The 25,448-nt window shown below is 59.7% G+C and overlaps 1 protein-coding gene across 2 annotated transcripts; it reads left to right on the top strand.

The window, feature by feature from the left end:
- Positions 1–4,020: 4,020 nt before the first annotated feature.
- ATG2A (autophagy related 2A) lies at positions 4,021–24,882 on the top strand. Of its 2 annotated transcripts, none has more exons than XM_068554910.1 (41): positions 4,021–4,282; positions 6,458–6,620; positions 6,746–6,898; positions 7,039–7,141; positions 7,541–7,676; positions 7,825–7,923; positions 8,212–8,308; positions 8,397–8,561; positions 8,666–8,806; positions 9,344–9,581; positions 9,667–9,811; positions 9,910–10,002; positions 10,460–10,618; positions 10,729–10,972; positions 11,330–11,426; positions 11,552–11,708; positions 12,392–12,534; positions 12,615–12,754; positions 12,840–12,997; positions 13,461–13,611; positions 13,748–13,947; positions 14,052–14,132; positions 14,331–14,437; positions 14,525–14,617; positions 16,650–16,720; positions 16,945–17,021; positions 17,563–17,727; positions 17,875–18,001; positions 18,088–18,302; positions 18,831–19,039; positions 19,304–19,439; positions 20,879–21,079; positions 21,306–21,407; positions 21,492–21,576; positions 21,675–21,810; positions 21,897–21,969; positions 22,144–22,226; positions 22,463–22,584; positions 22,727–22,881; positions 23,941–24,093; positions 24,185–24,882. In XM_068554910.1, the coding sequence occupies exons 1-41, from the start codon at positions 4,112–4,114 to the stop codon at positions 24,419–24,421; spliced, it is 5,781 nt and encodes a 1,926-aa protein (XP_068411011.1). In that variant the 5' UTR covers positions 4,021–4,111; the 3' UTR covers positions 24,422–24,882. The 2 variants fall into 2 exon arrangements, with proteins under 2 accessions (XP_068411011.1, XP_068411010.1); XM_068554909.1 differs by having other exon boundaries at positions 17,563–17,733.
- Positions 24,883–25,448: the final 566 nt, after the last annotated feature.

Raw genomic sequence — 25,448 nt, 5'->3', positions numbered from 1 at the left:
AACCCATAATCCCCTCCTTGCCCATCTCCCAGGCTCAGGAGATGAAGCCTGTCCCACGCCCCTGCAGAAAAAGCTGGGAGAGGGCAGGCCCACCCTGCCCTTCTACAACCAGGTGGGGACCCCGAGGCCCAGAGAGGAGAAGTGCTTTGCCCAGGGTTACATAGCCTACCATCAAAGCTGGGACCACGGTCCAGGCCCCCACCTCCCAGCCTAAGTCAGGATCACGCCAGCGCCAGCCCCCCACCCCAGGTCCCCTGGGGGCTAGTGCCCTGAGCTCTGAGGGTCTCCAGGCCAGGTTGGCCATGGAGGGTTGGTGCTTTGTACAAAGGGGGTGCTCAGTTTGAGGACTGGAGCACTGAAGTGTGGAGGACACACATAAGACTTCCTGCAAGAAATAGCCTTTGAACTGTTTCTCAGAACAGATACAATGTCACATGGGGGGTGGGGAGTTGAAAATTATTTTTTAAATCATCTTTCTTGGGGTATCATTCACATACCACAAAATTCACCCAGTTTGGTGTTGTTGTTTAATGAGTATAGAATTTCAGTTTTGCAAATGAAAAAGTTCGGGAGATTAGTTCCACAACAATGTGAATACACTTAGCACTACTGAATTGTACTTTTAGAAATGGTAAAATTTATCATGTATATTTTACCACAATTTAGACAAAATGCAAAATCCAGGCCCTCCACCATGGCCAAGTCAAAAGCCACAGCCCCCAGGTTACCTTCCGTGATCAATTTTACACCTATCATGAGCCCACTGAGGAAATTCCCAGAGGGGCTTCTTCTGGGTGGGCCATTCCTAGGGAAGGGAGAGCCTCCCCCTCTAGGCCCTTGAGGCCTAGAGAACCTGGTTTGCATTATAAGTTCCCACCTATCTGATGTGGGGAGGCCCCCAAGAAGCCCCACAAAGCCTGGCCCTCTCCTTTTCTTTCTGTGGGGAGGAACCCTGGCCCCATGCTTTTCCAGACCCCTTGAGTTCTCTGAGATCCAGTTGTCCAGTGCCCAGGGCCACTGTATTTGTTGGATTTCTGTGGAGTTCACTGTGTATTGTCTAGGGGAGGTGGCAGGAAGGAACTTTCTAACCCTCTGAGTCCTATATACTTCTCTGTTGTGGCACAGACACTGCACTGTGTCCTGGCCACAGAGGGAATCAGGCTTAGGAGTGGACTCACAAGAAGAACCCACTTCTGAGAGACAGATGTGGCTCCTAGTAAAGTTACAATGAAAGACAAGATTTGAGTGCAGCCTCCGTGGCAGGAAGCCAACCTAGGAAGCAGCCACCCCAGATTGGAGGTCTGTCTGGATATAGAGACTGGCCTGATGTCCCCACCCTTTGCAGGTGGTACTCTCCATTCCCACTGCAGGGGAATGGTAGCTCCCTCCTAGATGGAACATAAGGACAACTTTTCCTAGACTCCAGAATCTGCCCTTCTATTCCCACTGCCTTTGGGAGGAGAAGTGATGCTTGTTCATTCACTTGCTCCACAGGCACTTAGGCACACAGCCTCAGTTTTCCTCTCTGTAAAATGGGGGTATTAATAGTGCTGTTGCCAAAATCTTGGCTCCCTGTACACCAATGCCGAATAAAAATACGGAGACAGAGATTTGGAAGGTAAGAAATAGAGAGGCTTTTTAAATTTTCTTTGCCAGGCAAAGGGAGGACACAGTAGGCTAGCACCTCAAGAACTGTGCCCCCCTTCCTGGGGAATTACAGGGATCCTTATAGGGGAGTTCGCAGTCCGAAGTAAGTGATAAGGATCAAAATGGTGAATGCCTTGCATTCTTGCATTATTTCAAAACAGCCACTGCTGGAGTCAGGCAAGCCTGTAATTGGGTCCAGCAGCCCGGTAATTGGGTCCGTTAGTCTCTGGGTTATTGGTCTGGGAACTCCTTTCTGAAATGCAAACAGCTACAAGGGGTGATTTGCTACTAGAGATTATAGGGGGAGCAAATACCAGGTGCAGAATGTAAATTACACAGGATTAGTGGTGACAGGTTAGCTTTGTGAAGGGCAAATCTAACTACAGACATTACAGTTTAGTAACAGTTAAAATAAAACCAGGATTGACTCACTCTTTCAGGCCAGGTTATGTTTCTTCTCTAGCCTGTTCGCTGTTCCTTTCATTTTCCTTGTTCTCAGGAGAGGGAAAACTTCATTTCTATTTCTGCTGCAACAGTGCCTCCTTCATGAGCCTGTGTGGTGACGAGCAGATGAAGTCATGCATGTAAAGTGACAAGCCCAGGGTCCAGGACATCACATGGGCTCAATTCATGGTGTCTATTATTTTCATTATTAATTTAATGAACACTCGATGAACACAGCTCTGCCCCTGGCCTGTCATGGGGGTCAGGCAGACCTCTTGATTCATTCCACAAGCATTTTCTGAGTAGCCATCTTATTAGCCAGTCTCCTAGAACGGGGCCTTCCTAGTGTTTCCCACAATTCTCTCAGAGGCTGTTCTTCAGTCCCTTCCAGGTAATGAGCCGTCCTGCCTACTAACCCAACCCCAGGCTAAGGGGGATAAAACAGTCTCACCAACAGGAGCCGTGACTTGCCTGAGGCCACACAGAGCTGCGACTGGAATCCAGATCCCTGAGCCTCAGGCCAGGGTGGTTGTCTTTGCTTCCGGCCACCTTTTGGCTTTAGATTGCAGTAGAGTCCATCTCCCTAGTAAGGCTAAAATGGAATTATAATTATAATTACCTGTGGGTATCTCCTAAGTCATCATGATGTAAGGGAGCTTGTGTGACTAAACCTGTAGAGCAGGAGTGGGCAAACTTTTCCTGTAAAGGGCCATAAAATAAATATTTTAGGCTTTGCAGGTTGAGTCTCAAGTACTCAACTCTGCTATAGCAAGAAAGCAGCCCTAGAGAGTACTTAATCAAATGAGCATGGCTGTCTTCTACTAAAACTTTATTTGTGGACACACTGTGAATTTCATATGATTTTCACGTCATGAAATCATATTCTTCTTTTGATTTTTTTCCAACTATTCGAATATGTAAAAACCATTCTTAGGGGGCTTCCCTGGTGGTCCAGTGGATAAGACTCTGCACTCCCAATGCAGGGGGCCCGGGTTCAATCCCTGGTTGGGGAACTAGATCCTGCATGCATGCCACAACTAAGAGTTCGCATGCTGCAACTAAAGGGTCCACGTGCTGCAACTAAAAAGTCCCATGCCGCAATGAAGATCCCATGTGCTGCTACCAAGACCCAGGGCAGCCAAAATAAATAAATAAATACATAATTAAAAAAAAAAAATTCTTAGCTCAAGGGCTGTGCAAAACAATAAACCTCTGCTCAAGGGGGTTAGAATCCATTCTTTATTGAATTTTAGGATTAGAGATATTAAAAAACATTATTATTATTATTACAGGGAGGGGCTGGAGGCCTGACCAAGTACAGAGAGAAGGGAAGATCAGTTAATCTCCGGTCAAGCATTCCAGGTGAGACCTCCTTCACAGTGGACTCACAGCAACCTTTATAAATCTGTTTCCTTATCTGTAAAATGGTGACAATAATCTCCACGCTCGAGGTTGTTGTGGGGGTTGAATGAGATAGCGGAAGGTTAAGCGTTTTGTAAAATGCAAAGGTTTTCACTTAATCGTTTCTAGAGATGCGTACTGGGCTCTCACACTAAGTATGCCTCTGGAAAGCTTTTTACGAAGTTTAATGGGACACTGTCCCTTTAAATCCTCGCCAACTACCTCAAGTACTAGTTGGACGAGTCGGCACATGCGCATTCCTTTGAGGGGCTGGCACCTCAAGCGGCAGCCTTCCCGGAGCCCGTAGGAGAGAGGTTAAAGGTCCTCCCACACAGAATTTATACGCAAGCGTAAATTAATATTGGGAGCCCTATATCTTGCAGAGAGCCCAGTCCCTTTTTCGCGCCTGAAGGCTCCGCCCCCGCGGCCAATCAGTAGGCCTTGCCCTTTGCAGTGGCCAATGGCAGTGAGCGTGGGGGGCGTGGTCAGGCGTCCGGGGGTGCGGCCTGGCGCTAAGAGAAGCGGCGGGGTGAGCCGGGGGCTCTAGTGAACAGCGCAACCGGACGGGGAACGCCGGCGGGCGGCGAGTGGAGGCGGCCCGGGCCCGGCGGTCTCCGAGATGTCACGATGGCTATGGCCGTGGTCGAACTGTGTGAAAGAGCGGGTCTGCCGCTACTTGCTGCACCACTACTTGGGTCACTTCTTCCAGGAGCACCTCAGCCTGGACCAGCTAAGCCTCGATCTGTACAAGGGCAGCGTTGTCCTGCGGGATATACACCTGGAGATCTGGGTGAGGATCCAGGCCCGAGCCCTGGAAGGGTCTGACTGGGGGGCGCAGCATCCTGAGGCTCCCTGCGAAAGGGTCGGACTAGGGGACCAGGCACCGGAGTGGAGAGGCCTTGGGCGTCCGGCCCTTTCCAGGGGTCAGCTGATCGCCTCCAGAGCCAGAAGCTGGACAGAAGGGGCCCCTGCCTCTGCTTCACAGGAGGAGAAACTGAAGCTGGGGAGCAGGATGTCAGTTGTCTGGAGAATGCCAGAATTAGTGTATCAAATTGGGGGCCTGAGTTGAGCGTGGTGCCAAGGGGCTAAGGAGAGGGTGAGGAGGAACCTCGGAAACTAGGGGGCTCTGGTGGGACCAGGCCAGGGAAGTGACAGAGTTGGGGCATACAGCTGGCTAGGGAAGTCTAGCAGGGGTCCAGGGCCCTGCTGTGGGCACCTGTGGGAAAGGTGCCCTGACCTCCCGACCCCACGACCCTGGCTCGATGGGTGGCGTTCATCTCCGGATATGGATGTCAACAACCGCGTCAGCACCCCTGTTGATCAACACGTTGTGTGACTGCCACTGCTGCCTACTTCCTGCTTTTAGGAGAGTGGGATGGACTGAATGGGTGTTTGGGGAGGAGCTTGGGCATCAGCATCCCCACCTAGAGGAAAGCCCTCGAGGAAAGGTGGAGAGATCTGGCCTTAGGCAGAGAGGAGAGAGATGCTGGCGAAGCGGAGAGGAATAAGCTCTGGGTCAGAGGCCTGCGGCTGGGGGCAGCGAGGAGCTGTGTCTCACGGTTCAGCTGACCTGGGAAGTTGCAAAGGAGCCACCAGTTAGAGGCGCCAGACCAGGGCTGGCACTGGGTCAACCCTCCAGTCCAGAGCAACAGGGGTGGGCATGGGGACAGGGGCTTCTCAGTTTTCTGGGGGAGCAGACAGGGTGCCTGGCCTCAATACAGTCTGGGCAGGAAAAGCTGGGCTTTAGGGTAGACCGGGTCTTCCTGAGCAAACGTGGGGTAGGCGGAGACCCCTGAGCCCAGACTTGGTGGCACCTCTTGCCTGTGAATCCCAGTGGGGGAGACCTTTTCTGACCTCTGACCTCAGCCTCTTAGGCTGGCCCAGACCTCTAGGCTGCCTTTCTATACTTCCACCCGCCCTGCCCTCTGGTTGGGGATTTGAATTGGCTCCTAGCTAGGCTGCTTTCCTGCCTGGCCTCCAGGGAGGAGTTGGGCCCTGTTGGAATGCAAGTGCTTTCCCAATATGCCCGCCCTTCTCCAAGCTGCCAGGCCTGCAGCCCCTCCCTTGCAGACCCCCAAAGAAGACAAGTGCCTGGGTCTCAGTCTCAGTTCCCATATACACTGGGTGACTAGGCTAGTCCCTTCTCTTTAGGCCTCAAGTTTCCCCATCTGTGGATCTGTAGGTGAGGAATTTGCGTGTGATGTCTGTGGGCCTTCTAGCTCTGCCGTGTATTTCATTCATGGATCCAACAAGTGTTTACTGAGGCCCTCTCTGGGTGGCACCACACAGAGCACCTGGAGTCACACAGAGAAGGCAGGTGGGCTCCTGCCCTCAGGGAGCTCCCAGACTGGTGGGGGGGGCTGCTCCCCTATTTGTAACCAGGGGCTCTAGCCTTGTGCCTCAGAGAGAGTACAGCTACCCCAAGTGTTTGGAGTTGGGGGGCCCCCTCCAGCTCAGGTCAGCCCCCTGCCTGCCTCTCCTGGACACTCCCCTTAAACTCCACGCTCGCCCAGATAAATGTGGGCTGCCGCTGCTCTCTCTGCCAGGCCTTTGCATGTGCTGTGCCCACGCCTGAAACCCTACCTTCCATCCCCTCTGCCTGGCTCCCTCCTCTTTGTCCTTCAGCTCTCCCCTCCTCTGGTTTGAAAGACTGGGCACATTGGACTGTACGGTAATAGGGCGGGCCAAGAGGAGGGGTCAGTGGAGCCAAGAGGAGGGGTCAGTGGAGCCAAGAGGAGGGGTCAGTGGAGCCAAGAGGAGGGGCCAGTGGAGCCAAGAGGAGGGGTCAGTGGAGCCAAGAGGAGGGGTCAGTGGAGCCAAGGTAGGATTTTGTAGGTAGCATATGGACAGAGGGGGAGCGAGGGTGCTCACCAAGGTGGAAGAGCCAGGCAAGGAGTGCAGCAGCCAGGGAGACGGCTGGGTGTGGGGCTTCCCTGAGCTGGCTTTGTCTCCTGCCTGCTCCCAGTCTGTGAATGAGGTGCTGGAGTCCACGGAGTCGCCACTGGAGCTGGTGGAAGGCTTCGTGGGCTCTATCGAGGTGGCCGTGCCCTGGGCCGCGCTACTCACCGACCACTGCACCGTGCGAGTGTCAGGCCTCCAGCTCACCTTACAGCCCCGCCAGGGCCCGGGTGAGGGCAGAGCAAAGCTGGGGCGGGGGTAGGGGTGGCGGTGGGGGAGCAGGCGGTGCGAGTGGGCCTGGGCACCCAGGAGCTGACGGGGCCTGCCGGCCCTGAGACCCTCTTCCTACCTGCAGGGCCGGGGGCTGCCGACTCACAGAGCTGGGCCTCGTGCATGACCACGAGCATGCAGCTGGCCCAGGAGTGCCTGCGGGATGGGCCGCCCGAGCCCTCTGAGCCACCACAGCCCCTGGAAGGACTGGAGATGTTTGCCCAGACCATTGAGACTGGTGAGCAGGCCCCGCCCAGCCGCTGTGCCCCTCCGTGGCCCGCAGGGCAAAGGCCTTAGACAGCACGCTGCCGTCTGACAGGGAAACTCTGTCTGGCCCTTGCTGCTCTGCCTGACCTGAGACCCCTCCCCACCCCTCAGTACTGCGAAGGATCAAGGTGACCTTCTTGGATACTGTCGTGAGGGTGGAGCACTCGCCCGGTGATGGGGAGCGTGGCGTGGCAGTGGAAGCCCACGTGCAAAGGTAGGGGCAGGCTGAGCGGGGCGGGGCTGGCGTGAGGAAGAGGGGGAGTGAGGGGCTGCTGAGTGGCCCTGGCCCCGCCTGCACCCCCAGCCTGGGCTCCAGGGAAGTGTCAGGGCAAGTCTGGGTGGGCCTGGGCTGTGGCCGGGGTAGGGGGCGGCGAACTGTGTTGTGAGCCTGGAGTGGTGTCCCTGGGCCAAATGGTAGAGGCCAAGGGTAGCTGGGCCCCCGGGATCAGGTGACACGCTGAGGGTCTGAGGAGCAATGGCCGCGGAGGTCCAGGATGGCCTGGCTATGATGGGATGGCTCCGCAGGCCAGGCTTCACTGACCCCAGACTCCTAGAACAGAATGCTGCGTGGGGAGAGGGTGGCCTGGGCAGGAGCTGATCCTACACTCCCCAGACTAGAGTACTGCGATGAGGCAGTGCGAGACCCAAGCCAGGCACCGCCAGTGGATGTGCACCAGCCCCCTGCCTTCCTCCACAAGCTGCTGCAGCTGGCGGGGGTCCGCCTGCACTTCGAGGAGCTCCGCCCACAGGTGGGCCGACTCTGGTCCTCGCAGTCTCTTTCTCCTTCTAATCCCTGTCCTCTCTGGCCCTTGACCCATCTGCCCCTCTCCCTCCCTTCTGACCATCTTTGGCTGCATCTTTTCACCCCCTCCCCTCCCATGTCTTCTTGTCTCCCAGGAAGGACCCCCAGAGCCTCCTTTGCAGATTGGCAGCTGCTCAGGGTGCCTGGAGCTGACAGTGAAACTGAAGCAAAATGAGGCCTTCCCAGGCCCCAAGGTGGGTCTCCAGGCCCCTGGGGAGGAGGGAGTATGCCGCATCTCAGGATCCTCCTCAGCAATGCTGATCTTCCCTGGGACGGAGTGGGGTCGTTGAGTGGGGGAAATTACTGCCTTCTAGGCAAGTGGAGAAACTGAGGCTCAGAGTGGTCAAGTTGGAGCCAGGGTCACACAGCTAGTTGGTGGCAGAGCTTAGCCTGGCCACTGGCATCCTGCCTCCTCAGGGTGAGGGCACGTGGGTGGCGGCAGTGGCTGGTGTAGGCTCCATGGTTGCTTCCTCCACCCCCAGCTGGAGGTGTGTGGGCAGCTGGGCTCCCTGCACCTGCTCCTGACCCCGCGGCAGCTCCAGCAGCTTCAGGAACTGCTTGGCGCACTGAGCCTTGCAGGTGAGGCCTCTGGGTGGTCCAGGCAGTGGGGTGGCTGGGAAGGCACCGGCCAGACTGGACTGACACAAGGAAGTGTCCTCCCCTGTAGACCCCGAGGGCCTGGTCGACAAGCTGAACAAGAGCCGCCCACTAGGTGCTGAAGATCTGTGGCTGATTGAACAGGATCTGAATCAGCAGCTGCAGGCGGGGACTGTAGCTGAGCCCCTCAGCTCAGACCCCCTTTCGAACCCCCTTGTCAACTTGGAGAGCACTGGTGGGTGTGGAGCCAGAGCCAGCAATTGGCGGGGTGTCTACTGTGGGCGCGGGAGTCAGGGGGCTGAGCCCGGCTGTCTCTGACCCCCTTCCTCTGGCCCACAGACCTCTTCTTCTCCATGGCGGGCCTCACAAGCAGTGTGGCCTCAGCGCTGTCTGAGCTCTCCCTCTCCGATGTAGACCTGGGCACCTCTGTGCACAGCAACATGGCCTCCCGCCGGCTCTCTGCTCAGGGCCCCCCAACCGGTGAGTCCTCCAGGGGCAGGAAGAGCTGGAAGAAGGCTTGGCGCCGGTGTCATCTTTGCTACGTGCATGTGGGAGGCCTCCAGCGCTGCCTGGAGGTCCACCGTTGGTGACTTGGTTCCGTGGGAACGCTCAGGGGAGGTGGCGATGCGATGGACAGAACCTGGGTTTCGGAGTTAGTGACCTTGGGCCAAGCACTTAAACTCAGTTTCCCCTTCCATAAAAAAGGGATAAGATCTGACCCTGCCAGGCTGCACGTTTGGGCTGATGTTTATTGAGAGATCGCATGTGTCAGGTACTGAGTAAGTGCTTCGTCACCTGCAGTTCTTCCAGCTTCCTTGAGCGGGTTGAACTGAGCGTGGACTCAGTGTCTGGCATAATAAGGCTTCACGTCACCCGTGCCTGGCCAAGCCCCTGGCCAGAGTCACGATCCAGCTAGGCCAGGGCTTCTCCTGGTCCCTAGCCCAGTGTCTGACTGTCACTTTACCTGGGATGCCCATGAGCTCTGGGGAGCCTCTGGTGAAGCCTTTGTCCTCTCAGGCAAGACAGCCCCTGCACCCCCCTTGAACACCCTGCGCCCCGACTCACTGCTGAAGATGACCTTGGGGGGTGTGACCCTGACCTTGCTTCAGACATCTGCCCCGTCTTCCGGACCACCTGACCTCACCACCCACTTTTTTGCGGAGTTCGATGCCACCAAGGATGGGTCCTTCGGCTCCCATGACTTCTACCATCTCCGACCGCGCTTCCAGAGGGCCTGTCCCTGTAGCCATGTCCGGTACAAGCCCAAGGCGGGCCTGAACTAGAGGGGACTCCCTGAGCCCCTGAAGCCCACCTTCTGAGGCCCAGCTTCTTCCCCATAGGCTAACGGGTGCCGCTGTACAGCTTTCCTGGGAGCTGAGGACAAGTAGGGGCCGGCGGATCACCAGCACGGAAGTGCACTTCGGGCAGCTGGAGGTGCTGGAGTGTCTATGGCCCAGGGGCACTTCGGAGCCTGAGTACACAGAGGTGAGGGCCGAGAGCCAGTGTGTGCACGGCAGGGCCTAGAGGTGAGGGTGGGCTTGGGGGCTCAGCCTGACGCTGTCGCCTTCCATGTCCCGCCCCAGGTCCTGAGCTTCCCCGGCAGTCTGCGACCCCAGGCCTCGGCTCAGCCTTGCGCTCACCTGCGCCACACGCAGACCCTGCGCCGGCTGCCCAAGGTAACCCACCCTACTCCAGGCCCAGGGGCCCTTGACTGTTTCCCATGGTGTATTGCCCCCCACCGGCCTCCTCTGGTGCCTCCCTGCTTCCACTCTCCACCCCCCTTACCTGTGCTCAAACCAGAGCACACCTCCCCATCCCGGAGCCCTTGAGTACTTCCGGGCCATATACGTGCCATTCTCTTAGCCCCTCTCCTGGCTCATCTTGGCAAACCCCTGCCAGCCTCCAGGGCTGGGGGTGGTAAGTATTGGGTGGTTTCCGTTAAACGAGCATGGTCATCTGCCCCGAGCAGGCGGTGAAGGTCTCCCCATCCCCTCCTGGGTTCCTCACCCAAGCTCTTCTCCTCACAGCTTGGGAGGGCTCTGTGTCCTTTCTGTTTTCGCTCAAGGGGAACCCTGCCCATCCTGCCCTCACCCACCCCACAGCCCTCGCTGACCTGAGCACCCTCACCCTCAGAGCCGGCCCCGGCGCCCAACTGCCTGCCATTGTCACTCAGAACTGGCCCTGGACCTGGCCGACTTCCAGGCAGATGTGGAGCTGGGGGCCCTGGACCGGCTCGCTGCCCTGCTGCACCAGGCCACCACACCCCCTCCCGAGCAGCCGGCTGGCCTGCTGGTAAGATGCGCAGCCAGGGAGGAGAGCAGGGCGCAGGCCCTCTGGCTCTCGGCCACAGTTGGGTGGGGGCGGGGGGGCCAGCAGCAGCTCTGACTGCCCGCCTCCCACAGACAGAGCCCCCGCCAGCAGCTCAGCAGCATGCAGTGGTGCGGCTCTCAGCACCCTGCGCCACGCTGCAGCTGCGCTTCCCCATCGCTGACCTGCGGCCTGAGCGGGACCCCTGGGTGGGCGGGGCCGTGCGGGCCGAGCAGCTGCGCCTGGAGCTGACTGAGCCCCAGTTCCGGTCAGAGCTGAGCAGTGGGCCTGGCCCCCCAGCCCCCACCCGCCTGGAACTCACCTGCTCCGACCTCCATGGTAAGAGCCCCCCCAGGAGACAACCCCTTGGGCAGGGGGGCTCAGGCCTCTAGGAGAGGTGGGCTTGGGGCCACGGAAGGGGCTGGGTCACGATGGGGGCAGACCCTGGTCCAGACCTCATCTGCTTCGTGAGGCACCAGCACTGCGTATCCCTGAGCTCCTCTGGGCAGCGGGCAGAGTGGGCCGTTTATCCCCGGGCCGCTGCAGACTGTGGGTGCGAGGGAGGGCACAGGTCTGTACACAATAAAACACAGTTGTCATGGTGGGGCTCCAGGCCCCCACTGACCCACCTGGCATTGAGGAAGAAATGGGGAAAGGTGGCAGTGACAACCCCCCGCCCCTCCCCATCCCCTCCAGTCACCTACGAAGACGGAGAGAAGCCACCTGTCCCCTGCCTGCGGGTCTCCAAAGCCCTGGATCCCAAGAGCCCTGGGCACAAGTACTTCCTGCCCCAGTAAGTTGGGGCTCTGGGAGGAGCAGACAGGAGAGGAGGGCTTTGCTACTGAGGGCAGTGGGAGGCCACTTGGGACCAGGGGCTGGGGGGCCCTGCAGGCCAGTGACAGGCCTGTGCCCTGGCAGGGTAGTGGTGACCCTGAATCCCCAGCTCAGCGCACAGTGGGAAGTGATCCCGGAGAAGGGAGAGGAGCTGGAGTTGTCGGCCGAGAATCTGTGCGAGCTTCAGGAGCCTGAGCCCTCACCCTTCTCCTCCAAAAGGACCATGTACGAGACGGAAGAGGTGAGGTACAAGGCCTTTTGGGTCTCACGGGAGCCACTTGGTGGCTCTGGATTAGGGGGACAAGACCACATGGGGCACCAGAAAATGTGAACCAGCACCAGTGAGAACTTCATTTCTTCCATTGTCTGTGGTCAGTGGGGAGTCTCGGGGGCCCAAGAGTGAGGGCAGCGCCTAAGGGACATGGGCCCTCGGTGGGGAAGATCATGACCCCGTCCCATCAGCCATTTATCATCAGGGTACATTTGGGCCTCAGGATCCTCTTCTCTGGAGGTGATGAGGGTTGAGTGACAGGTAGTTAGGGGCCTGGCCTCTGGGCCAAACGACCTGGGTTCGAATCCAGCCTCTGCCACTCAGTGGCTGTGTCATCTGGGGAAGCTGTCTAACCTCTTGGAGAGTTACCTACAGATGAGTTTCCTCATCTGGAAAGTGGGTATAATGACCTGTCTCATGGGCCTGTCGTGAGGATAAAGGGTTAACACAAACGAGGCCCTTGGAGCAAGGTTTGCCTGCAGTCAGCGCCTCAGACAAGATGGCTGTCATACATCCCAGCAGAGAAGGGCTCATGTGAATGAATGAATGAATGAATGAATGATAGGAGTTCAGGAAGCAGACCTGGGTCTGATTCTAAGGCCGGCAGCAGGCCCTGACATCTCTCGCATCCCCTTCCCTGCTCCCCCACCTAGATGGTGATTCCTGGAGACCCTGAGGAAATGAGGACCTTTCAGAGCCGGGCCCTGGCGCTGTCCCGCTGCAGCCTGGAAGTGGTCCTGCCCGGCGCCCACGTCTTCCTGCCCAGCAAGGAGGTCTACGAGAGCCTCTACAACAGGTGGCGACGTGGGCAGGGCAGGGGGTGGCAAGGGGCTGGGCCGGACCTCCCTCACCGCCGTGGTCCAACTGCCCTCTCAGGATCAACAACGACCTGCTCATGTGGGAGCCCGCGGACCTGCTTCCCACCCCCGCCCCTGCCACTCGCCCCACTGGCTTCCCAGATGCCTCGGGCTTCTGGCACGACAGCTTCAAGATGTGCAAGTCTGCCTTCAAGCTGGGTAGGAGGGGTGCCCTGGTGGGGCCCTGCGGCCGGGGCAGCTCTCCCAATTCTCCTTCCCACTCAGCTCCTTGCTCTCCCCCCAGACTCGGACTCGGACGACGAGGACACCCACTTCTCAGTGGGGGCGTCAGGCACCCCCCAGCGCCTTGCCCCTGAGTCCCAGAGCCCTCACTCCCAGAGCACCTTCTCTACACTGGTGACGGTGCTAAAGGGTCGGATCACGGCCCACTGTGAGACCAAGGTGAGCACGGCCCAGGGGAGGTGAGCCCCTGACTCCAGAGCCCCCACTGGCAGGAGAACAAGGCCGGTATGAGCAGCTCCAAGCGGGGAATGTGGGAGACAGAGGCCCCACCGGGGGCCGAGTGTGGCCTGTCCAGCCAGTAGCACCCACCCGCCACCCACTGACCCACCCATGCCACCCCACCCATCCCATCACGCCCCGTCAGCCACTCACTAGCACCTGCTATACGTTCGGTACCATGCCAGGGGTCCGAATGGACACCATCTGATGCTCGGAGGTAGGCAGGGCAGGGATGACCCTTCCCCTCTGGCAAAAGAGAAGGTGCTGCTCTGGACCTCCAGCGCTCTGGCTAGAGGCTGGAGCCGACCCTAGTCAGGCCCAGGCTCCGAGAGGCGCCCTCACCCCTGAGGGTGTGGAGGCTGCTGAGTGTAGCTGGTGAGGCCGAGCCACATGCTGCCTGCAGGACGAGTGCGGGAAGCGGCTGGAGGCCACGCACGGGGAGCTGGTGCTGGACATGGAACAAGGCACCGTCTTCAGCATCTCCCAGTACCGAGGCCAGCCGGGACTTGGCTACTTCTGCCTGGAAGCTGAAAAGGCGACACTCTACCACCGAGGTGTGAGGGCTGGGGGCCAGTCGCCATGGGGTCTCTAGGGTACATGGGCAGGGGTGGTCTTTCAGGAGGGACGTGTGCCCTGGGTGGAGTGGGTGAACGGCCAGCTTGGCAGGGAGCTCACCAGATGCCTCCTCAGCGGCTGTGGATGACTACCTGCTGCCCAGTCGCCTGGAGGTGCCCACCTTTGCTCCTCCGGCCCAGCTGGCCCGAACCATCTACCCGTCGGAGGAAGGGATGACTGAGCAAGGAGGCTTGGGCCGCAAAGGCCAGGGCCGGGGCCCCCACATGCTGTCCACCGCGGTGCGCATCCAACTGGACCCTCACAGGAACGTCAAGGTACAGCCGCGCCTGCTTCTGGCCCACCTGTTTGGCCCGGGCCACTGCCTCCCTGGTGCCTGGAGGGCTGGGCTGCCGCCATGCTGACTGTGCCCTGCCCCCAGGAGTTCCTGGTGACACTGCGGCTGCACAGAGCCACCCTGCGCCACTACATGGCCCTGCCAGAACAGAGCTGGCACTCCCAGGTGAGGGAGGGTAGCGTGGGGGGCGTGGGCTGGGCCAGAGCTGACCTTGGACTGGAGCTGACTTCTGGGTGGAGACCCTGGGCAAGGGTGTGACAGACAGCTGATGGGCAGCAACTGGGGAGCTGTGCTGGGGTTGGGGGGGTTGAGGAAGAAAGAGACCCCCTCCTCCCCCTGTCCCTTTCACTCTGGCCCCCAAAGCTGTTGGAGTTCTTAGATGTCCTGGATGACCCAGTGCTGGGCTACCTGCCTCCAACGGTCATTACCATCCTACATGTACACCTGTTCTCCTGTGCCGTGGACTACAGGTACCCAGGCTCAGGGGGCTGGGGGCCGGGGGCTGGGGCCCCTGTGTAAGGAGCCTGCCCCAACCCAAATGTGACCCACCCCTCCAGGCCCCTCTACCTCCCCGTACGTGTCCTTGTCACTGCTGAGACCTTCACCCTCTCCAGCAACATCGTCATGGACACCTCTACCTTCCTGCTCAGGTATGCAGCTCCCCCCCGCCGAGCTCCCCGTCCATCCCACCCCAAGTTGGCTGCAGCTGCCACTCCCCCAGGGTCCTGTGTACCTGCTATACATCCTCAGGCCAGTCTGAGCCTTTCTGGACATTTAGGTGATCCCTCCCTGGGGAACAAGATTGAGTTTCACCTTCCCAGAGTCAGTCAGACCTTCAAATCAGAGCCTTAAAGGTGTTGGAGCTCTCTGACCTGATCATCTCACTTCTGGTGGTTGTCCTCAGGATAGAAGGATAAGAAAGGTAGAATATAATGCCTCTGTAGTATAATTTAGAATAGTCAAAAGTTGTAAACAATTTAAATGCCCCCAAATTATGACCTCAGTCAGTAAGCGTGGCCCACTCAACCATTAAAGTCAAATTTAAGAATAACATTGAAAAATATGGGGAAATGCCATAGTACAATATTTATATATAGATATAAAACTATATATATATATATTTTTAAGGATTTTTGGGGGTGTGTTTTATGCATCTCTGTGTGGCTTCATAGAAAAGACAGGATGGAGATGTACAGTTGTCCCTTGGTATCCCACAGGGGATTGGTTCCAGGACCCCTCGTGGATACCAAAATCCAGGGGCGCTCAAGTCACATGTAAAAGGGTGCAATATTTGCATATAACCCATGCACATCCTCCCATATACTTTTTTTTTTTTAATTTATTTATTTTATTTATTTATTTTTGGCTGCGTTGGGTCTTTGTCGCTGCACGCGGGCTTTCTCTAGTTGTGGTGAGTGGGGGGCTACTATTTGTGGTGTGCTACTCATTGCAGTGGCTTCTCTTGTTGCAGAGCACGGGCTCTAGGCGCACGGGCTTCATTAGTTGTGGCACGTGGGCTTAGTAGTTGTGGCTCACGGGCTCTAGAGTGCAGGCTCAGTAGTTGCGGCGCCCGGGCTTAGTTGCTCCGCGGCATGTGGGATCTGCCTGGACCAGGGCTCGAACCCGTGTTCACTGCATTGGCAGGCGGATTCTTAACCACTGCGCCACCAGGGAAGTCCCTCCCATATACTTTAAATCGTCTCTAGATTGCTTAATAATACCCAACACAATGTATATGCTACGTAAGTGGTTGCCAGCACATGACAAATTCAAGTTTTGCTTTTGGGAACTTTCTGGATTTTTAAAAAAATATTTTTGATCCGCGGTTGGTTGAATCCTCAGAAGCAGAACCTGCAGATATGGAGGGCTGACTGTATAAGGTCCTTTTCTCAGAATTTGGGATTAGCTATATTTTTTAAATATTTGAAAGGAGCTTATGTTAGGTTGCCATTAAAATAAGGACTTATTTTAAAAGAACAATGCAGGGCTTCCCTGGGGGCGCAGTGGTTGAGAATCTGCCTGCCAATGCAGGGGACACGGGTTGGAGCCCTGGTCTGGGAAGATCCCACATGCCGCAGAGCAACTAGGCCCGTGAGCCACAATTGCTGAGCCTGTGCTCCGCAAAAAGAGAGGCCGCGATTATGAGAGGCCCGCGCACCGCGATGAAGAGTGGCCCCCACTTGCCGCAACTAGAGAAAGCCCTCGCACATGAAACGAAGACCCAACACAGCCATAAATAAATAAATAAATAAATAAATTTTAAAAACCCAAAGTTAAAAAAAAGAACAAATAGATGTAACACTCAAGATTTCAGCTTAAAAAAAAAAAAAAAAAGAACAATGCAGGCTGTAGGGGGAAAACAAGACATTTCCCTCCCAGGGCTGCTATGAGGCCCAGGTGAGGTGGAGAAGCTGGAAGTTTTTGGAGAAAGAGAAATGCTGCCCGGTTGCTTCGAGTGCCTGTTGTCTGGGCCTGTGGTACAAGACTCCAGGCCCAGTCTGCCCCCCGTACAGACAAGAACACCGAGGCCAGAGAAGACCCAGCACTAGTTTCTTGTGGGCTTGGGACCCCCTGTTGGTGCCCCCTCTGCTTGTCTCTATGAGCGAGCCCCACCCCTGCCAGCTCCATCGGAGCTGCCGCCTGCAGCGGCTCCCGGCCCTTCTCAGCCCCGTTCCCCCCCAGGTTCATCCTCGACGACTCCGCCTTGTACCTGTCCGACAAGTGTGAGATGGAGACCCTGGATCTGCGGCGAGGTGGGCAGGGCCTGGACTGGGCTCCCTCCCCTCTGAGGGGCTGTGGCCCCCGGCCATACCCAGAGCAGCCCGCTGTCCTCACCCAGCTGCTGGCCAGGTTCTCAGCGCCCACACACATGTGCACGCACACAAGGGCTGCACCCAGATAAACCCTAGATTCTCCCAGCGGGGCCAGGGGCTGGGTAGGAGGGGGCAACGGGAGCCTCTCCTGCCTTCTGCCTCAGATTATGTCTGTGTCTTGGACGTTGACCTTCTGGAGCTCGTGATCAAAACCTGGAAGGGGAGCACTGAGGACAAACTGGTGAGTGTGGCTGTCACCCAGGGTCCCCCAGAGCCAGAGCAGGTACCGGGCAAGGGAGCCTTCGGGGGATCACTTTTCCCCACGCACCGTCCCTCTCTTTCTGCTCCCTGGGCCTGGGCTCAGGTCCCAGTCACTGCCAGCCCTTCCCTGTGGTTACTGGCCCTCCTGGGAAGGGCCAGACCTTTGGTGGACATCCCTCCATATGAACCCTGCCAGCAGAGGGCAGCTGTAGCCACGATAAAGCAGGGCCTCAGGAGTCAGCCTTTCTGGGTCCCCGGTTTCCTTATCTGTAAAAGGGAGATCCCAGGCCCCGCCTCACTGGAGACTGGGCGCTCAAAGTCCTTCACACGGGAGTGCAGTCTTGCTTCCCCAGGCGGCCCTGGGCGAAGCCCCTTTTACTCTCTAGGCTCAGTTTGCCCATGTGTTCAAAGGGTAGTTGGCTGACCGCCCCAGGCTGACCGCCCCAGGGGAGACCTGGCCCAGTCCTATCTAAGTCCGGTGGGGCTAGAACCCGGGCTGATACCCGCCCCCAACCCCGCAGAGCCAGCCACTCTTCGAGCTGCGCTGCTCCAACAATGTGATGCACGTGCATAGCTGTGCTGACTCCTGCGCCCTGCTGGTCAACCTGCTCCAGTACGTGATGAGTGAGGGCGACCTGCACCCCCCTCCCCGGCCCCCCAGCCCCACAGAGATCGCCGGCCAGAAGGTACAGGTGAGGCCTGGCTGTACAGGCCACCAGAGCTCTGCCCAGCCCCCTCCCCGCCATGGCCCCCAGGGACCCGGTGATGGGGGAGCCCTGGGGCCCCCCCTCCCTCCTGACACGCATTCACCAGTCCTCCCCTGCCTGGCCCAGCTCTCGGAGAGCCCTGCCTCCCTGCCCTCATGCCCCCCAGTGGAGACAGCCCTCATCAACCAGCGGGACCTGACCGACGCCCTCCTGGACACCGAGCGCGGCCTGCGGGAGCTGGCCCAGGCTTCAGGTGGGCTCAGGATGCTTTGGGGCCAGCAGACACAGTCAGACACCCACATCGGGCATCTGCCTAAACCGGCTCTTTCTCCCCCACAGGGAGCCCCTTCTTTCAGGCCTCTCCAGTGTCGGTCTACCTATTCCCAGGTGAACGGAGTGGGGCCCAGCCCCCCTCGCCCCTGGTTGGGGCCCCCACTGGCAGCTTGGGGTCCCACTCAGAGGCCAAAGAAGAGGAGAAGGAAGAGGAGGAGGATGGAGACACTCTGGACAGCGATGAGTTTTGCATCCTTGACGCTCCTGGCCTGGGCATATTGGTGTGTGGTGGGCAGGCTGGGCAGGGGCCTGGAAGAGGGTGGCTCAGTTCTAGGCCCTTCTAGAGCTCCCACTGTGAGAGAGGCAGGAGGTGGTCACTATCAGTGGGGAAGTGGGGTTGGGTCCCTGGGGAGGCAGCCCTCACTCTGGGCTTTGAAGGAGTTGACGGATTTCCAGAGGAAGTGACAAGGCGTGGAGTCCTGGGCAGAGGGACTGGGGCGTTCAAGAGCAGGGAGGGGCAGGAGCAGGGCAGTTAGCGGGACGGTGAGGAGAGCCACTTGGCTGCAACGGTGCTGGCCTCCTGGCCCCCAAGTGCCAGTGGGAATGATGTCCGAACTCACTGTCACATGCAAGCAAGACCTGACAGGGCTGGCAGGGGCAAGGGGCACTCAGGCTGCTCGGGATAATCGCCCGTGAGAATCATCTTTTGTGAAAAAGGGGAGAGAGATGTGAGGATGAGGGAAAAACAGGTGGCCTGGGCTGGGCAAAGCTTCTGTGCCCTATATGTTCACTTGGCCTCCTCCCTGCAGCCCCAAGATGGGGAGCCCGTGGTGACACAGCTGCATCCAGACCCCATCATAGTGCAGGACGGGCACTTCTCACAGCCGCTGGGCAGCACGGACCTGCTGCGGGCACCTGCCCACTTCCCAGTGCCCAGCAGTCGTGTGGTGCTGCGTGAGGTCTCCCTTGTCTGGCACCTCTATGGGGGCCGAGACTTTGGCCCCCATCCCGGACACAGGTGAGAAGGAGAGGGCGCAGGTGGCAGCTGTGGCAGTGGGGCCCCCAGGAGATGAGGCCCGGGCTGGGGTCCAGTTCTGACCCTCAGCAGCTGGTAACCTTGAACTAGATCCTCACCTTCTGGCCTTAACTCTTCCTCTTCCCTTGCCCCCGCCTACCTCCCAGGAGAGGGTCTCTTGCCCCGGGCTGAAAGTCCTGCTCTGATGGGAGGGAATGAGGAAAGGGGCTTCCCCTGAGTCAGCTTGTCCCTTGTTCCTCTTCCCAGGGCAAGAGCAGGCCTCACAGGCCCCAGGAGCTCCCCTTCTCGCTGCTCCGGCCCCAACCGGCCCCAGAACTCCTGGCGTACGCAGGGGGGCAGTGGCAGGCAGCACCATGTCCTCATGGAGATCCAGCTCAGCAAGGTGAGGCCAGCCGGGGTGGGGCACCGAGACAGGCCCTCCTGTCCCTGCTGCTCAGCTAGCACTCATCCACGGGAACTCCTGCGGGCCCCTGGTCCTGTACTAGGTCAACCGCTGCCGTGCTGTTCCAGATGCTGGATGTAGCGATGAGCAAAGCAGACGGAAACCCTGCCTTCCTGTCCCTTGTATCATAGTGGAGGGAGCCCAGTAAGACTATATGTACAGACGCTCAAATGTGATAAATGCTCAGGGAACGTAAACAGAGAGGGGGCACAGGGAGTGCTGGGGAGGGCCGGAAAGCCCTCGTGAAAATGTGCCGTTTTGCACAAAGACGTGAGGCCACGGTAAGCCAGGGAGAGGTTTTCAGGCAGAGGGCACAGCATGAAGGCCACAAGCTGGGAGCATCCCTTGCGTGTTCCGGGAGCAGCAAGCAGGCCAGCGAGACTGCCTCTGAGCAGGGAGGAGAGCAGTAGGAGACGAGGCCAGAGATCCAACCCACACCAGGCCGCGTAAGGCCCTGTAGGCCACGGATGGTTTTGGTTTTTACTAGAGGGACGGTGGAAAGAACCACAGGCTGGGCTGCTGGACTGAATGTGCATGAGGGAGAGAGCAGGCCGGGCTGACATGAGAACTTGTGCAGGTCAAGTGCCGCTTACTGAGAGTGAGCCCGCACAGACCCACTCCCTGAGCTGGTAAGGGCGCTTGTGCTGAGAGAACTCAGGGGGATGTACTTCGGAGTGGTGGCCGGGGCTCCTTGGACACCCGACGGGCCGGGGAGCCAGTGCCAGTGCCGGGTGAGGGGGAGACAAGGCTGGGGCGAGGACCCGCCAGTGAGGGAGGCTTTGACCTGTCAGGGGCAGGAGAGAGGCCGGTGTACCCCAGGTCAAGGGCAAGGGCCGAGGGGGGGCTTTGGAGGGAGAAGCACGGCCTCGCCAGGCCACAGTGAGGAGCTTGCAGGGCGCCAGGTGGGTGGGCGAACGCTTTACAAAGATCCCTCTGGGTGGGTGGAGAGGGGCTGGAGGGGACGAGCAGGGGGGCCGGGCAGGGGATGGGTGACGGCAGCTCCGAGACCAGGTGCAGCTGTGGCGGTGACAGAAGTGTGGAGGGATTGGAGAGATGTTCTGAGGAAGCAAAACTGACAGCCGTGGTGATAGAGAGATTGCAGGGGGAGGACCGAACCAACGTTTGCACTTAGGGTGATAGGGGGACAGGTGCCACTCGGGTGACGGGAAGGCTGGGAGACTGGGGGCAGGTGGATTCTCGGGAGGCAGTCGAGTTCATCGTGGCCGTGGGGGTCTGAAGTGCCTGTGGCACAGCTGTGTGGAGGTGTCCAGGTGGCAGCCGCTGTGGGACTGAGATTGGGCCGGGAGAGGAGGGGCCTGGGGTGAGCCCCCTTCCCTGTCCAGCCCTGCCTGCCGCTCAGGCCCCCGTCCACCCCGCAGGTAAGCTTCCAGCATGAGGTGTACCCGGCAGAGCCAGGCCCCGTAGCCCCCGGCAAGGAGCTGGAGGAGCAGCCGCTGTCCCGCCAGGTGTTCATCGTACAGGAGCTTGAGGTCCGAGACCGGCTGGCCTCTTCCCAGATCAACAAATTCCTGTACTTACACACGAGTGAGCGGATGCCACGGCGCACCCACTCCAACATGGTACAGGCCGCCCGCACGGTCCACCCTGAGCAGGGCACGCACGCATGCTCGCGTGCACACACGTGCATGTACACATACATCCCCCGGTTGTTTGTGAGCCTGGGAGGGGGGCGGGGCTCAGGTGGGCTTAGCTGAGGGAACAGCATGTGCAGGACCAACTGGGGGAGCAGTGGGGGGTGGGGGCCTGAGGCCCAGGGGGTGCCCAGAGCTCACCCTCTGCCTGCAGCTCAAGATCAAAGCGCTGCACGTGGCCCCCATGACCACCCTGGGTGGGCCCGAGTGCTGTCTCCGCGTCTCACTGCTGCCCCTGCGGCTCAACGTGGATCAGGTGAGTGGGCTGCGTGGGGGCAGAGCCTGAGGTGAGCCCACTGCCTCCAGGCCTCGGAATCTGACCTGCTCCTTCCCCCGGCAGGATGCTCTGCTCTTCCTCAGGGATTTCTTCACCAGCCTGGCGGCCAGCATCAACCCTGTGGTCCCGGCGGAGACCTCCACTGAAGGTGAGCAGCTGGGCAGGGAGGGGAGGGGAGGGTCCGGGCCTTCTGCCTCACAGCCATGCCTGGGCCCATCCCTGGTCTGTCCCCCGCCTCTCCTCCAGCTCACCCTGAGACCCCAGTCCAGCCCAGCGGCCCCCAGGAAGGGCAACCCGAGGGTGTGGAGACCACCAGCTCCCAGGAGGCCGCAGGCGGTAGACACGGCGCCTCCCCTGCTGAGCAGCAGCCCATCTACTTCAGGTAGGGCCTTGGGCTGGGGGCCCCGGGCCAGGCTGCAGCGGGTCCGGCCAGTGACCACAGGACCCCTTTCCCCATTCCCCACCCAGGGAGTTCCGCTTCACGTCCGAGGTGCCCATTTGGCTGGATTACCACGGCAAGCACGTCACCATGGACCAGGTGGTAAGCGGGGCTGTCAGGTCCCCATTCTGCCCAGGTGTGGCCTGCTCTTTGGAGGCCAGGGGGCCAGGGCTGTATCCAGGCACCATCGGCTACTGTCAGCCTCTAGTGGCTCCTGTGAGCTGGGCGGGTCCCTGGGTCCCATCACGTAAACTCCAACCCCTCCTCCCTCCCCAGGGCACTTTCGCAGGCCTCCTCATAGGCCTGGCCCAGCTCAACTGCTCGGAGCTGAAGCTAAAGCGGCTGTGTTGCCGGCATGGGTGAGCCTCCAGGCCTCTCTCAGGGCCCTTTCTCTGTTCCTGACTGTGGCCTTGGCCAAGACATCACCCCTCTGGGGCCTCAGTTTGTGCTCTGTGAAATGGCCACAGTCAATCCTTCCGTACGGGGCTGGGTGGAGCCATGGGGAATGTTGGGGTGCCTTGGGTCCTCCTGGCCCTGTGACCCCTCAGCGTGTGGCTCTGCCCCACCCCACCCTCCTCTTCTCTCCCCTTCCTAGGCTCCTGGGTGTGGACAAGGTGCTGGGCTATGCTCTCAATGAGTGGCTGCAGGACATCCGAAAGAACCAGTTGCCTGGCTTGCTGGGGGGCGTGGGCCCCATGCATTCTGTTGTCCAGCTCTGTGAGTATCTGACTTTGGGGGCTCTTGAAAATGCCATACTCTTGGGCAGCCTAGAAGCCGCTCTTGGGAATAGGTGGAAGAGTTCCCACAGCAGGGTAGGTGGGGGCAGCCTTGGGCATCTCTGACCACCCCGTCCCCCCAGTCCAAGGGTTCCGGGACCTGCTGTGGCTGCCCATCGAGCAGTACAGGAAGGATGGGCGCCTCATGCGGGGGCTGCAGCGGGGGGCTGCCTCCTTCGGCTCATCCACAGCTTCAGCCGCCTTAGAACTCAGCAACCGGCTGGTGCAGGCTATCCAGGTGAGTGGGCCCCCAGCGTCCAGGCCATGCAGGGCCGGGCGGGTCTGCTCCATGGCGCCCAATTCCATCCCCAAAGCTCTACTGAGGGTAGGCCATCTGGGAATGTGGTATCTTTTGAGGAACAGTCACGGAGAAAAGAGGCCGAGTGACTGGCTTGGGGCCCACCGTGGCTCCCATGTGAGAGGGTGAGTGCCCCCAGGCTTTAGAGCCCACTGGGTCTCTGGTCATGGCTGTGTCCTGAAGGGGAGGGAAGGGGGGTGGCTCTGTTTACCGACAAGAAACTGAGGCCCAGAGACTGGCCCTGGTTCATTCAGGCCTCACGCTCTGCCAGGCCCAGACGGGAAGCCAGGGGGTTATCCTGTGAGCAGTTGCAGTTGAGTGCCCTGGGCTCTGGAGTAGAGGGGGCTGACAGGCAGGTGTTTGTGGTCAGTCCCAGGAGGTGAAGGTGTTTGTGGCCAGTCCTCAGAGGTGAGGAGTGAGCTTGCAGATGCACTGGGGGGTGGGGGCAGGGTCTCTAGAGAGGAGGCTGGAGGGATAAGCAGGCATCTGAGGGCCACCCCCAGGGCATTAAGCTGGGGTGTAGCACAGCCAGGTGGGGAGGTTGGGGTGGAAGGAGTGACACTGGGGGCGAGAGAACAGAGGAGCCAGCAGGCAGAGGGTCACACTCAGTGATGGCTTAGTGATCTGTGGGAATGGGTCAGGGGAACCCAGGCTTCTGCCAGGGCCGCCCCTGGAGCTGGTAAGGAGCAGGAGGGGGAAGGCCGTGTGCTGAGCTCAGGCTGCATCTGTGGCACCCCCCAGGTGGGCAGGGTGCCGGGTGTGGTGGTCAACAGGAGAGGGGTGGGTGTGGGTCCAGAGGACATTAGGAGAGTCCCCTCAGGAGGCATGCAGTCCACCTGCAGCCCCCTGACCTGGGTGGTGGTGGGAGCTTGGCAGGACCCCAGGAGCAGCACAGTGAAGCATGGATGCGGGGGAGGCAGGGTTTGGGGGTTGGGCTCCCACCCGGTCGTGGGTGCTTAGGCCCCCTCTCCTCATCTGGTGCCCGCCGTGCTCCCCCAGGCCACAGCCGAGACGGTGTATGACATCCTGTCCCCGGCAGCGCCCATCTCGCGCTCCCTGCAGGACAAGCGCTCTGTGCGAAGGCTGCGGAAGGGCCAGCAGCCGGCCGACCTTCGGGAGGGCGTGGCCAAGGCCTACGACACAGTTCGAGAGGTAACGAGGCCCAGCCCTGCTCCCATTCGTCCCACGTCCTCCCCCCCGCCCCTCCCCCACAGACCCCGGCACTGACCCCCAACCTCCACAGGGCATCCTGGACACAGCTCAGACCATCTGCGAGGTGGCGTCTCGGGGCCATGAACAGAAGGGGCTGACAGGCGCTGTGGGGGGCGTGATCCGCCAGCTGCCCCCAACGGTGGTGAAGCCCCTCATCCTAGCCACAGAGGCCACGTCCAACCTACTGGGGGGGATGCGCAACCAGATCCTCCCTGACGCACACAAGGACCACGCTCTCAAGTGGCGTTTGGACGAGGCCCGGGACTGAGCCCCGGGCACCCGGGACCCCAGGGCGCTGCCTGCCCACCTCGCCTGGCCAGCCCAGTGGCACTTGCTCCCGCACCTCCCGAGAGCTGGGGCCCACAGCTGGATGGGCCAGGCCTTCAGGGGATGGACCGGGAAGGACCCTGATGGGCCCACCCACTGCCAGTCGCCATGAGAGTGGAGCCTCCCTGCCTGGGCCCTCGGCCCTGCCTCTGCACTTTTCCTCTGGAGAGAAAGGACGCTGCCCCCACCATCACCCGGGCCCACACTGCTGCCTTGTTCCAGGGTGGAGGCTCTCGGACCCTCCATCCTTGTTCCAGGGTGGAGGCTCTCAGATCAGCCAAGTGTCTTTCTGTGTCTCGGGGGGAGATGGGGGAACGGACACCTTGTGGTTCAATGTATTTTTAAGTTCCTTGCGTGTGTGGGTCAGTGTCTGCATGCAGTGGAATAAACTGCCCACCGCCAGCCCCCTCATCCTGTGTACCTGCACTGCCCCAGCCTCAGCCTTGACCTTGACTCGCCCCGTTCCCATCTCTGCACCCAGCGCCTCCCCTGTCACCACCAGAGGCTGCCACACCCTCTCTGCTCACTCAGCAGGTTAACAGTCCACCACCACCCTACCCACCGCCCCTGGCCTAACCCAGTCACCTGCCCACCTCTGCGCTCCTTCCCTTGGCTCCCCTGCCGCTACGCCGGGGGCTCCTCGCCACTCTCCCGGGGGACCACCACCCTGGCCCCACTTCTGGCGTGGCAGGCACGGAGTGGAGAGGGGAGGAGGACTGGTCCTTGGAGCCCACCTCACCCAGACCACGTTTCTCGGCCCTATCCCTGAAAGAGCTCAGGATCCTACCCTACCTGGGGCCAGGTGTGAGGTGCGCTGGGAGGATGCTGGACCAGAGTAAAGGGTAGGGCTGTGGAGTGCCCCAGGGAGGCTCAGACTCTGACCTTGTGACCTGAGGCCATGCCCTTGGTCTCTGAGCCTCAGGTCCCTCCTGGTAATCCCTGCCCAGCTGACCCAGGGACCACGAGGG

This window comes from Eschrichtius robustus, chromosome 11 (genome assembly GCF_028021215.1).
Source record: "Eschrichtius robustus isolate mEscRob2 chromosome 11, mEscRob2.pri, whole genome shotgun sequence".
Taxonomy (NCBI): Eukaryota; Metazoa; Chordata; class Mammalia; order Artiodactyla; family Eschrichtiidae; genus Eschrichtius; species Eschrichtius robustus.
The sequence above is the reverse complement of the archived record's forward strand: the minus strand, read 5'-3'. Positions and strand labels throughout refer to the sequence as shown.

Excerpts from the sequence above, each read along its gene's own strand:
- ATG2A (XM_068554909.1), top strand. The coding sequence starts at position 4,112 with ATGTCACGATGGCTATGGCCGTGGTCGAACTGTGTGAAAGAGCGGGTC. Across the intron at positions 14,438-14,524 it reads TCCTGTGCCGTGGACTACAG|GCCCCTCTACCTCCCCGTAC; the intron begins GTACCCAGGCTC and ends CCACCCCTCCAG. Across the intron at positions 22,227-22,462 it reads CGGCTGTGTTGCCGGCATGG|GCTCCTGGGTGTGGACAAGG; the intron begins GTGAGCCTCCAG and ends TCCCCTTCCTAG.